Here is a 13,482-nt window from a genome sequence, read left to right as displayed (position 1 = left end):
ATTTTAAACAAACTTTACAATGAAATATTTGTGTACTTATTAATTAAGTAGACCTTTTATCAATAAAAAAATATCCAAAATGACGTAGAATATTTTGTTTAGATTAAAATAAAAACCTTATCGACCCTCAATTTCATTAGGGTAGTTTCCGTGACGTCACATAAGGAATTTCAGACTTTGATCCCAGACGTGTGTTTTGAGCTTATCAGTTAGCTTATAAATCCGAAAAGCGGTGTTCGTTTGTCAAATTAAAACAGATATCGTGGTAAGTTGTACTCTTTTTAAGAAAAAAAATATTTTATATAGTTTCATACAACAATGAACAGAATATCGTCTAAAAAAGTATGATACTAGAAAATGGGGATTTTCGTTTCATTTGTTCATTGTCTCATGTCATGATGTCTGGACATAGACATATTATGTCATAGCGTGATGGTGTGTTATAATAAGCTTATACATGTACTTGTTGCACAGAGTCAGAGAAGAGGACTTAAAACAGAGAGAAATAATGTATGAGACACAGGGACTTGTTTCTGCATTTTATAAAATAAAGAATACAAATATTAATCTTTACACAAAAGGAAATGTTTGTATATATATTTTCCAAGTGGTCTAAATAAACAGTTTTATTATGGTGATTTTTTAGCTCAATTGAAAATTAATATATCCTCTAATATAAATATTTTGATAACAGAGTTTGTATGTATAGACAACACATGGAGGAACAACGAAGGATAATGGAAGATCAACAATTTATTAATCAACTGGGAAAGATCCCAGTGGTCAGTTCAGCCTGGACACAGGCCTACAATCTTTACCAGAGAACTAAAGGATCCCATGAATTACTGAAGTCCTCTCTAAACATGGCAGAGGCTGGTGTTAAAACTGTGGTTGATACATCAGTAGTGTTCGGTAAACCATTGGTAGAACGATACCAACCACAAAGTAAGTTCTGAAGGTCAATAGTTAGCCTGGATGAAGGGGAAGGGGGATAATGACAAGAAATACAATCATATTTGAATGCCAAAATCAAAGCAGCCAAGTAATTGGTCATCTGATGTAAACAACACAATTAAACTAAAGGGTTAAGTCTTGGCACATCATGTTAATAGTATTCTGTCCAATTATAGTTATGATACATTCATGATTGTAGTATATACTAGAACACACCCGTGATATCGCGGGTCTGTGACTGAATAAAAGAATATAACTATGTGTAAGCCTTATTTTAGTATTGGTATTGTCATCTGATAAAGTCATGCCGATTATAAGATGCACAGTTTTCTCTGCTTTCACCACTGATCTTATTATTAATTGTATTTGGAAAACAAAAGGCCTGGTGAGGAGTATTTTTTAATCAACAGCATTGTCCTCGATGAGTTATAAATAAAGTTGAATTCTTTGATTTGCTGTTTTACGTCATTCGGGCTAACAATTTGAAAACTGTACATGCTGCACCTAAACCTTAATTTAAGTGCAGATTTTTATTATTCGTATTGTCATCTTAGAAATTCATACTGATTAAAATACTACAATCGGGAACAATATGGCAATGATTGAATTTAGTAGTGTAAACCGTGTGATTACTTACAACCCGTGTATATAGCAAAATCCTAAATACAGCGTTTGGTGGTGCGCCTGTCAGATGCGGAACGTACAGATAAGGTAATAGGTAACAAATTAATATACTATTGTTATTGGTATCGGATTCGACCCGGAACTTCTTAATTATTGGCAATATTAATTATGTGGAAAACAAAAGGGTCTGGAGTGATGTAATTTTTAATCAACAGCATTGTACTATATTAGTTATATAAAGTTGAATTCTTTGATTCATCGTTTTTCCGTGATGACGGCTGACAAATTGGACCTCGTCTTTTTAGTATTATAGATATATAGACATCATACATACAATTATATAGTGTATAATGTATACATGTATATTCCAACAATTCAACATGTTAGATGTATGAAAACAACAAAAATACCCCATTAATCATTGTTAATCCGTGTCATTATGAGTGAAGGATATACAATTTAATTAAAAATTGCAACTTGAATAGAAAAAAACTAGCTTTTCAATTTAGGATAGAATACAGAGTATGCATAGATTGATAGTTAGGTGAATCATTCAAATATGGTCTTTGAAGAAATTCCTGTCAGTTCATCTCTATAAACTATAGTTTTTATATGTCTCTATTCTGGACTATAAATGTATTTTTTTTATATGAAAGTCGCTTGAAGATTGAATTATGAATAAAAATTTTCTATTTTACAGTTGTAGAAAAAGCTAACAGTTATGCTTGTGAGAAATTAAATCAATTGGAAGAGAAATACCCTGTTATCAACAAACCTACTGAAGAGGTAAGCTACAAATCTTTTTAAATTGGATTGCAAATTTAACTTACTTTGAAAAAAAAGGAGATGTGGTATGATTTTAAAAGAGACAACTACATGTATCAACCAGAGATTAAATGATTTGGATGGTTTAAAACTATACTAGGTCCCAAAAGACTTCACTGATGATCAAAATCATACTGTATATGTATAGTACTGTAAGCTACAATGTAAAAAATTACATGTATGAAAAGTCCCGACATGACTGTAAAATAATTCAAACTATGGGCTGATTTCATGTTAAAAAAAATCAAATGTGACACATCAACCAAAAACAACCACTGAATGAATAGCTTTTGGCTTTAGAAGTAAACTTCAAATCACTGCTTATTAAGATATGATCTTTGTTTTGAGAATGTATAGTATCTTAAATGTTACCAGTAAATAAACCATTTTACACTAGATTAAGTTGCCAGTTTAAGTAATTCAGTTGATACATTTATGTACATGTACTCTTAAGATATCAGTACATTTTATGATAATTAATGAAGTTAACAATGTCTATACATGCATATATAATTTGTGATCCATCTCACATCTGATATCAATCAAGACTGGTTCAAAGTACAAACACGTCATCTCAATTTATATCAATTGAAGGTTATACATTTAAAACATTATGTTTTCTAAAATGTATATCAGTTGAAGGCCAGATAAGGTTTTAAAAATAGAACTCCCTTGACCTACTTTGTTTAAAAATTGACAAGTAGACAATGTCCCACAGGTTAACTGATAACATTGACACCAGAACATGAAATACTGTAAAAAACATTACTGCGTAAATGGGAAAAATATTACAATCTATGGTCAGGATGGTTAAAAATAACTTGATGAAAAAAGGAATGTACAAATGTATATCTTAAATGTACTAAACATTAAATGCGTGTACATGTACATGTATGTTAAATTTCTATAGTCATTTTAGTCTCTTGAAAATACACAAAATGAACATATATAATTATTTTTATAATTGTTTTTTTGTAAATTTATGTACTATCAGTTACATGTAATTTAGAGACAAGAGTATTAAATTTGAACAAATCTTTCCCCAGTATGATAATAGATTATTTAACATTTTGTAGTTAATGGAAGATGGTAAACAGATGTATGATAGGTATGTGAAGCCAACAGTCGATCGTGTGGTAGCAGTCAAAGATTTCACAGCTAACTCTTACAACCAAGGAAAGGAACAGGTTAGTTATATTCAGTCTGCACCAAAAAAAAAAGTTATAGCTCAGGCATAGGATTTGTGGTTAAAATCAGCCTTTAAAGATGTATACCTACAATGTACATGAATTTTTAGGAGTAAATATTGAAAAGAAAATGAAATTTCAGTGTAGCTTTTAAGTACAATTTTATCATCTGATATATCAGAACATTATCTATTAAACACTATACATGTTCAGAACATCAATTCTGTTGACCATTTATAATTAAATAATTGTAATTTGTAGTAAAATCAAGAATCTATTTAAACTTCATTTTGTTATGATAATGATGAAGTTGTCTGGAATGATTGTTTTCATAAATTTTGTCAAAAAGTGCATTGGTATTTTCAGTATACCTAAGAAAGAATATTTTTGTAGCACACACACTGATTAAGATTTAAAACTTCCATTTACAAATATAGGGAATACTATTACCAGTTTATAGTTCTGAATGATGAAAAATGATATGATAACTGCAAAGGATTATGATATTTATAATTTAAAACTCAACATTTTATCCACAGATAGGAAAGGTAAAACAGATTGGATCAGCAGTGACAGAGTTTGGTTGTAATCAAGTGGCCAAGACCATGGACACTCCATATGGTCAGTTTGTGTCCAGCCAAGTCAACAATGCTTTAGATTTCTCAGAACAGTATGTGGAGAAATACTTGCCAGAGTCTGACTCTGAAGATGAAGGTATAATCATTATTGAATTTGTATTTACAATATATGTTTAAATTATAATAGGGTTTTTTTTCGGGAAAAGATGACTAACATATATACCATCAATCAAAGTTGTACATTTAAGGCTCTCAGAGAAATCATTTTGTGGTTTATATCCTTAATGTAAAACAATATCGATGACAAAAATCTGCTTATAAGTTGACATTAAATATATTGATTAAATTTAAAAAAAACTCAGAATAAAGTCACAAATATACAAAATATATATATATAATTACATTAGATTTTAATACGTTATTCTGATTGGCTAACAGCACATCGCATGTTATTCCGTAAACAATTGCATGAGACAATAACATTTATCATGCATGATGACACGAGGTCCCACAATAAAGTGCACAGGTGAATTAAAAAAAATTGGATAAAAATCGTGTTTTCATGATCCTAGCTAAAAAATGTAATTACAAGTATTGAATGCTTCTTTTTGTAACTTTATAGGGTTGTAAAAGCGTTGACCGTGCGTACATTTTTAGAATGAAGCACGCTTCATACAAAATGTACTTCGGTCAACGCTTTTACACCCTAATAAATTTACAAAAAGAAGCATTCAATTCTTAAATACATATATACTTATGGTTCTGAATCAGTTAGAATTCACATAAATTTAGTTGGAATGTCTACCAAAATATATACTATCTTATATGAATTTTTCACATTATAACCTGTAATTATTATTTTCAGAAAATGTAGAAAAGGAAGAAATGGATGAATACCCACCAAATGCTGTAACAAGAGCAACTAGTCTGACAGGGAAGGTCCGTAAGAGGATGTATAATAAAGCCATGAGAGATATGAAGAGATTACAACTTAGAAGTCAAGAAAATCTAGCTAAACTTAGCTTTACTGTAGACCTGGTAAGATTTGGGCTTCATTTTCATGCTAATCTGACTTCTGGCTAAGTCCTTGGTAAAAGTATTATCAGTTGACTAAATAGATTCCATATGTTTTTTGTCTTTCTTATACAAGTTTAAGTATCTGTTAAAAGTAACAAAAGTTTTATCACATAGTATTTTTTTTCAGTTTTAAATTGCATGAGCAGCATGTGAAGCAGGATCTGCTTATCTTCATATCTTGTGAATTTACTGAGATGGCCCTTAGGATTTTTATTGGGTTTGTGTTTCTAAGTCTGGTTTTCTATGTTGTGTAATGTGTTCTTTTGTTTGTCTTTTCTTTTAATTTTTATGATATTATTTATATTTTATCATTTTAGATTCAGTATGCCAAGACTAACATTGAAACAGCAACAGGAAAAGTGACGGGATCTTTTGGAGTGGTTCAAGATAAAATGACCTCAGTATGGTCACAGATTGTTAAAGAAGAAGATGAAGTCCAAGACGTTCCAAAGGTAAATTTTTTGTTTCCTGGTAACAAAAAATATAAAGCAGTAAAATTCAGATTTAAAGGTGTAGAAATGGAATGTTAATCATGTCTTTTTAAATATCCTTACTTGAATCTGTAAGGTGATTTTTTTTAAATTGAAACCATTTTGACTATACTTAAGATATTAGAGAGCTAAGAGTTATATTTTGAATTAAGATAATTGATATAGTTTCAGGGTAGATAACTGTTAACAAAATAATGAATTTAACTTTTGTGACAAGATTTGTTTATGATGACCAAAAATAATCATATTAAACATGCGTCATTCTGTTTAACAGACTCTAGAGGGGCAGTCAATTGCTGTAGCCAGGAACCTTACAAAGAAAGTCAAGATAGGAATAACAACATTAACATCTTACATCCCAGAGTCCGTACAGGTTACACTTAAAGACAGAATTGACCAAGCCAAACAGTATTCAGACGAACTAATCAAATCATTCCAAAATGTAAGTTTATATATCTACTAGTCTATTAAGATTCACTTCAAACCTAACTATAATTAGATGACATTGCCCTTAAATCCATAGTCATTATTCTGATTCAGTAACTGAGTATCATTTCAAAATGACCCTTGGGCAGGATTTAGTTTTAAACAATGTTAAGGAAAACCACACACAAATAATGCACTGCATCTATATATGTGTATTAAAAGTTGTTTTTAGTGTAGATTAATTTAATTTATTAATTATTTCATGACACATACAATGATCCATGAAAACTTTTTTTTATATCAAACTGAAGAACTTGATATTTATATGCTTGGATTATGTTTTTTATTTACCTGTAGGTCAACTCTTATGATGAAGTTCCTAGTTGGTTTTTAGCCCAGGCACAAGACAAAATGGGATATGTACAAGAAACAGTCAACTTCCTTACTGAGTACCTTCTGTCTAAGCCTCTGGACTGGTTGGTATGTATCACACACACACACCTCAAGGGGTGGTGGGGTGGGGGGGGGTTATATTTGTCATGAATGACACATGCATGAACAGTTTATACTTTCTGAGGGGAAAGAAACCTTTCTTTATGGACGGTTGTGATTTGATTTTCAAACATATTTGAAGTGAGGTGGAATTTATTTTAACTCAAACATTGTTTATTTGTGTCATAAAGAATCCTTTTCTGGTTGTACATGTATTTAAAGTGCCTTAACAATAAAATTATCTCGGATCTTTTGCAGTTGGAGATGACCTTTAAAAATTTTGGGGCAAATTTAATGATCTTTACAATTCCTTCTAAAACTATCTAAAGTTTTTTTATTTCATATGTGGTTGGTAGACTATAAAATTCCCCATAAATTCGACCAGACTTAAACAGTTATTTCATCGTAATCCTAAGCCTAACCTATTATAGTTGGCATCATTTGAACATCCTTTAGTTAACTTCAGACTTTAGTGTATAAAACAAGAACTGATAGAGGTTATAACAAGTTTCAAAATACCACAATTCTTTTTTGTATACAGAGATTTCAAATACGTACAGGATTAAGACAATATACATTGTGTTATTGTTACAATCACAATAATAACATATAAATATAATATGGAACAAAACATACATGTGTTTGAGAGAATTTATACAGAACATATAGACCGTTAACGATTTAGTTTTCTGCTATGAATAAAATACTTCAGACAAAAATAGGAGAAAAGAATGAAACATATTACCTTCCTCCCAAATTATTTCTAATACCTACTTGTTTGCTCTATCTATCTGTCTTCTCTTGAATGTTATATGTTTAGATTTAGTTTCTTCTATCAAAGTATCCATTTATTAGTCTCTGTTGTTAGTCTATAATGATTCTAATAAGCATGATGAAGAACAAAAAAGTTTTGTATTTTTTTTAACAAATTTATTTCGTAATTTGTTGAATGGATCGATATACTGTCTGATCTACTAACCAATAAGAAATCAGATTCTTGCATTTGAACTAACTTTCATATGATTCACAACATAATGAGAGAATGTATAATTTTGGTAGATACCCAAAGGAAAAAGACAAGAGGAAAAGGAAGATTAATCAACAGAAAATTGGACAATTTCTTGTGCGATTCTCATCTGCAAGATGTAATACAAAATGCTAGGATTTTACTATGGGAATGCATAATTGACATTTTTACATGATTCTTTTTCTATATGCTATGAATGTAAAAATAAAAATCATTTCAAACTATTTGTTGTGTGTATGTATGTTGTTCCTCTCACAGACAGACTCTGTACATTAGCATCCATGTACATATCCATGTTAAGTGTTGTGAAATGTGCTGTCATATAAAGCATGAACTATTCCTGAATTGGCTGCAGACCTTTTCCGTACTCATTTAGCTAAAGACAATTCCTGTTTCAAATCCTGAACCATTCTTGTTCTATTATCATAGAAAAAATTAAAAAAATGTTTACTTTGATAAGCCTGCATATTTCAAATAAAAACGAAATTCAAATCTTTGCAATAATTTTTTTTGTGAATATTAAATGAAACTAAAGGATGTTCAAAAGATGTTTCAACTAAAAGACATTAATTTCTAAAGAAAAAAAAGTCATACTGATTTAAGAACTAACGACAATAATCTGGATGACATTTATCAGAATAGCTACAAATCAAGTGTAGAAAACAAATCAATGTGGTGATAGCTGCAATCAGAACAGGTCCACTTTCAGTTAAAATCTCTCTATCATTTTAGACAATAAAATTAGAACTTATATAGAATATTTTACAAAGGATTTCTGGTTTCAAAAAACATTTTAGCAACTCAGAATGTTTTAGCTAACACCATGGCTAAAGGCTGAGGTGTAACAAAACTGGATTTTTGACCATTTCTTCTACAGATCTGATTTTCTGGAAAGCTACACTTTCACATTTTGATTAGGTGTTCCTGAATGGTCATCTTAACTGATGTGATAAAGTGTGTCAGAATATTGATCATTCATTTTTATGAAGTTTTTCAGAAGTAGTCAATTTATGCAGTGTTTGGATTGATTGCAAGTTTCATGTCAGTCAGGCAGGTTTCATCTGACATTGAACTCATTTTCATGGTTCATTGGTAAATGTTCAGTTTTTGTTTTGGTCTGTTTTTCAAATACATATAGCAATAGGTCAGCTGTACTTTATTTATGGAATAATTGTATGGTGTACCTGCTGTCTGGCAGGTATCATCTGTCCTTGACCTCATTTCATCATTTGTTAGTCAATAAGTATTTTTGTGTTCTGGTATGGTTTTGAATTACCATAAGCAATAGGTTAACTATATTTGGTGTATGGAATTATTAAAAGGTGTGCATGTCTGTCTGACAGGATTTATCTAACCTAAAACTCATTGTCATGGATTGTCTAGTTTTTGGTCAATAAAGCAAACCAGACATTTCAGCCTGTGCACTCTTGTGTTCATGAATGTTTAGTCTGTATGAAGGAACATGTTGAAAGTGCAACTACATAAATGAACTGCAAATATTCATGTTGACAGGCTTCATATTTAAGTATTGTTTTATAAATCTTGCAACTGTGCAAAGAAGTCCTAGGGAAAAAAATTGTTGTTACCAAATTTAATTAAATTTTACATTATTTATACCTTCCTTGACTCTAATGTGCATTGGTTACTCGTCTGTCATCAAATTAGATTTAAAAAAATCATCATCCCTGAAGCGTTTTACCAATGCATAATTTCTTTGAAACTATAAATAGATGAAGTGAATCACAGCAAAAAGGATGAGATTTATGCAAGTTGGACTGAAGCCATAAATTGAGTCGCTGTAGAAACAAAAATAAATACTAGTATAGGAAAACTAATGACTGCTTACTTCAAAAGGAGGCATGAGCTATGAAAGGATAAATCAAAACATTTCAAAGAGACAAAAAAAAATCATGGCAAAAAATGGAAAACAGTCTACAAAACACTGCAAAAAACATAAGACAGCAGCATGAACACTACCGAAACTAGTCATGATCTCATGTGTTCTTGAAAGAAAGCAGATCTTGCTCCACATGATCTCAGGTGTTCTTGAAAGAAAGCAGATCTTGCTCCACATGATCTCAGGTGTTCTTGAAAGAAAGCAGATCTTGCTCCACATGATCTCAGGTGTTCTTGAAAGAAAGCAGATCTTGCTCCACATGATCTCAGGTGTTCTTGAAAGAAAGCAGATCTTGCTCCACATGATCTCAGGTGTTCTTGAAAGAAAGCAGATCTTGCTCCACATGATCAGAGTTATATAACTAAAGGAAGTGGAGAGCTTGAGAAATTTGTTTCAACAAAAAAAATCTTTCTAACTTTTGTATTGCCTAAACAAATTCGAACAAGTGAGACTTTGATGGATTGTACAATGTATCAATTTGTTATAAAGTCAGTTCAAATGGAACTTCTATTGGTAGGCCAATAATTTTTTAATGTGTTTTTGTAAGCATTGGTTGGTAATTATTGGGCCCTAACTCCTCAGCCATGATCAAATACCTGCCAACTGTCACTTTTTGCGGGGGATTTCCCCCATGGAGGTTCCGAAATTGAAATTTTGAAAGAGCAATTTTGTCCACAATTTTAAACAAAATAATTAATTTTTCAATGACTGTAGGCTTATAAAAGTATGAAGAAGCCAACAAACAACATTACAATGTATTTGCAAACCCCCTTGAAGGTTTTTAGGGCTATTGCAGCCATCTTGCAGGCAAACCCCCATGGGCATTTATGAGAAGTTGGCAGGTATGTGGTCGATTGACCTTTTAACTTTAACCTAGTCTTAAAGTTTATGATAAGTTCATATAAAATAAGATGTGATATGATTGCCAATGAGACAACTCTTCACAAGATACCAAATGACACAGAAAATAACAATTATAGGTCATCTTACAGCCTTCAACAATGAGCAAAGCACACACCCCATCCCCACATGATCCTGGTGTAATAACAAACTTTTACATGGTTGTCATTTGGCCTTTTTCCTTCAGTAATAGTTCATTGGCTGAATATTTTTCAGAGTACTGCCAATTCAATTCCAGCATTTGAATCATACTATCACGATACAAAAATTACAAAATATATCTTTATTGATAGTTTAGTATGTAAAAATATAATAGTGCAATTCTGGCAATGAAGAAAAAAATGTTTGTTTTGAGTTCACTTAATAGTTCTTAATTTGAAAATTAATAATTGTTTCCAGAAAAATGTTTGAATGCCATAGTTGTACTAGGTAGCAGTTCAGGTTCCTAGGAGCCTCTTGTTATATGTTATTATTTATAATTAGTTGACAAGACATTTGTTTTGTTTCAGTCACCAGAGTTTGATTTAGATGGGATCAATTTAGCCGACCCTGTGATGGACCTCACCTCCAATGGCCATGCCCCTCATGTGCCTTTTGATGGAGACAACACAGACAATCAGTAATCTACTAAGCGACATTTTAATATGTCTTTCATATTTATTTCATTAGTTTTACCACATCTGTTTATCTAATAATTGGCAGTTTACAAATATATCATGCATACCAATGATTTTAAAATAACAAACTTTACTTGTGTAATTATAAGCCAAAGTTATGATAAATGGACTATTGAACATGAGTGCTTTTTAAAAATATATACTGTGGATTCATTATTATTTGTTGGATACCAATTTTCGTGGATTTCGTGGGCACAGTCAAACCACGAAATTCAATATTCAACGAAAGATAATATTTCCATAGCTTTAAATGCAGACTTCAGCAAAACCACGAAATTAAACATCCACGAATATGCAAGTTTTTCTTAATCCACGAAAATTGGTACCCACGAAAATAAATGAATCCACAGTATATAAATTAATTGATTTTATCAAGGACGTATATTAGACGTTTGTTTGTTATACGTCCTTGATTTTATGTATAAAAGTAGATCTTGCATATGTATATATATATCAATGTGACAGCAATAGAAACCTTTGATGGACATGCAGTTTGTCTCATTGACAATCATACCACATCTACTCTAAAAGACAGCTCTCAAAATGCTATTGGAATCATAATTATTAACCTATAGAAACCTTGGTTTCTTGCAATTAATATTTAAATAAAAACATCAATTATCTGTCTGGAGCCATCCTCCAGTCCTTCATTTAAATATACATATGAAGTCTAAGTTTTGGATAAATAATCAGCATTCTCTTGAAATCAAGAAGCAGTCCTACCATTTTACTACACATTTTATTACAATAAATCCTTCACAAAAGGAGTTGTTTGCCTGCTTAGGGAAATCCTGATTCATGCAATTTTTGTGTAGAAACTTCCTGATAATTTTGTAAATCAATTTTCTGTCAGTAATTATTTTCAGAAAATAGTGATTTTGTTGTTTCCCTTGCTTTAAAATGCCTTTATGTATGTGATTGATGTTTTACATTGTTTTTTCATAGATGTCATTCTAGTTGTTATTTTGTTATACATGTATTAGTGTTTTCAAATCAGTTTTAATGCAAAGATAACTTCGAAATCCAATATTTATAGTTCTTATGACTTTTATTTTGTAATTTTTATGTAGTATTCTTGGAGTAAAATTGATGTTTAAATGTAAGAAAAAGATGTATGTACCAGTATGTGCAGTGGTGGAAATGCTGTGGTTTTATTAAGGACGTTTTACAATAAGACCAACATTTTTCTATAGTTTTTTCTTCTTCTAAATTTTGACAAGCGAGACAATTAAAAATAGTATGAAATAATGGTCAATCCAGATTTGCAGTTTTTGTCATACAGAAATTTATTAAATCTAAATAGGTAAAAAATATGCATTGTAACTTTATAATAATAGTATAAAATGTTGGTCAATGAATAGAGAACCCTTTTGAGATTAACTTGCAACTCATTAAGAAATCTCATGAAATCCTACGTAATTTTATATTTTTTATTTATTACCATTGTTTTAAATGTTTTGTTGTTATTTATTTCTTAAAGCAATTTTACTGTGTTCATTCTTGACAATCAAATCTTTGAAAATGAATTAAACTCATTTCATAAGCAACATCATTTTGTCTTTCTCAAAAGCCTTTATTCTGTTTTAAAAACAAGAAAAAAAGTTTTGTCAAGACAAAGATTATGAGCAATAACAGACAATTTGTGTGGTTCTATTATTGTTTTATGGATGAACAAGTCTCAATTTAATGAAACAAGACAAATAAAGAATCAACCCTCCCTCGCTGCAGACAAATAAAGAATCGACCCTCCCTCGCTGCAGACAAATAAAGAATCTACCCTCCCTCGCTGCAGACAAATAAAGAATCTACCCTCCCTCGCTGCAGACAAATAAAGATCGACCCTCCCTCGCTGCAGACAAATAAAGAATCGACCCTCCCTCGCTGCAGACAAATAAAGAGTCGACCCTCCCTCGCTGCAGACAAATAAAGAATCGACCCTCCCTCGCTGCAGACAAATAAAGAATCGACCCTCCCTCGCTGCAGACAAATAAAGAATCGACCCTCCCTCGCTGCAGACAAATAAAGAATCGACCCTCCCTCGCTGCAGACAAATAAAGAATCGACCCTCCCTCGCTGCAGACAAATAAAGAATCGACCCTCCCTCGCTGCAGACAAATAAAGAATCGACCCTCCCTCGCTGCAGACAAATAAAGAATCGACCCTCCCTCGCTGCAGACAAATAAAGAATCGACCCTCCCTCGCTGCAGACAAATAAAGAATCGACCCTCCCTCGCTGCAGACAAATAAAGAATCGACCCTCCCTCGCTGCAGACAAATAAAGAATCGACCCTCCCTCGCTGCAGACAAATAAAGAATCGACCCTCCCT

At 31.5% G+C, this 13,482-nt stretch overlaps 1 protein-coding gene across 2 annotated transcripts; it reads left to right on the top strand.

The window, feature by feature from the left end:
* Window positions 1-131: 131 nt before the first annotated feature.
* Window positions 132-12,702, top strand: LOC134714949 (perilipin-2-like). 2 transcript variants are annotated; one of them, XM_063576679.1, is made up of 10 exons: window positions 132-265; window positions 695-945; window positions 2,279-2,364; window positions 3,480-3,590; window positions 4,130-4,304; window positions 5,034-5,206; window positions 5,563-5,697; window positions 6,011-6,178; window positions 6,520-6,642; window positions 10,988-12,702. In XM_063576679.1, the coding sequence occupies exons 2-10, from the start codon at window positions 702-704 to the stop codon at window positions 11,099-11,101; spliced, it is 1,329 nt and encodes a 442-aa protein (XP_063432749.1). In that variant the 5' UTR covers window positions 132-265; window positions 695-701; the 3' UTR covers window positions 11,102-12,702. The 2 variants fall into 2 exon arrangements, with proteins under 2 accessions (XP_063432749.1, XP_063432750.1); XM_063576680.1 differs by lacking the exon at window positions 10,988-12,702 and adding an exon at window positions 7,714-7,905.
* Window positions 12,703-13,482: the final 780 nt, after the last annotated feature.

This window comes from Mytilus trossulus, chromosome 4, assembly GCF_036588685.1.
Source record: "Mytilus trossulus isolate FHL-02 chromosome 4, PNRI_Mtr1.1.1.hap1, whole genome shotgun sequence".
NCBI lineage: Eukaryota > Metazoa > Mollusca > Bivalvia > Mytilida > Mytilidae > Mytilus > Mytilus trossulus.
The sequence above is the reverse complement of the archived record's forward strand: the minus strand, read 5'-3'. Positions and strand labels throughout refer to the sequence as shown.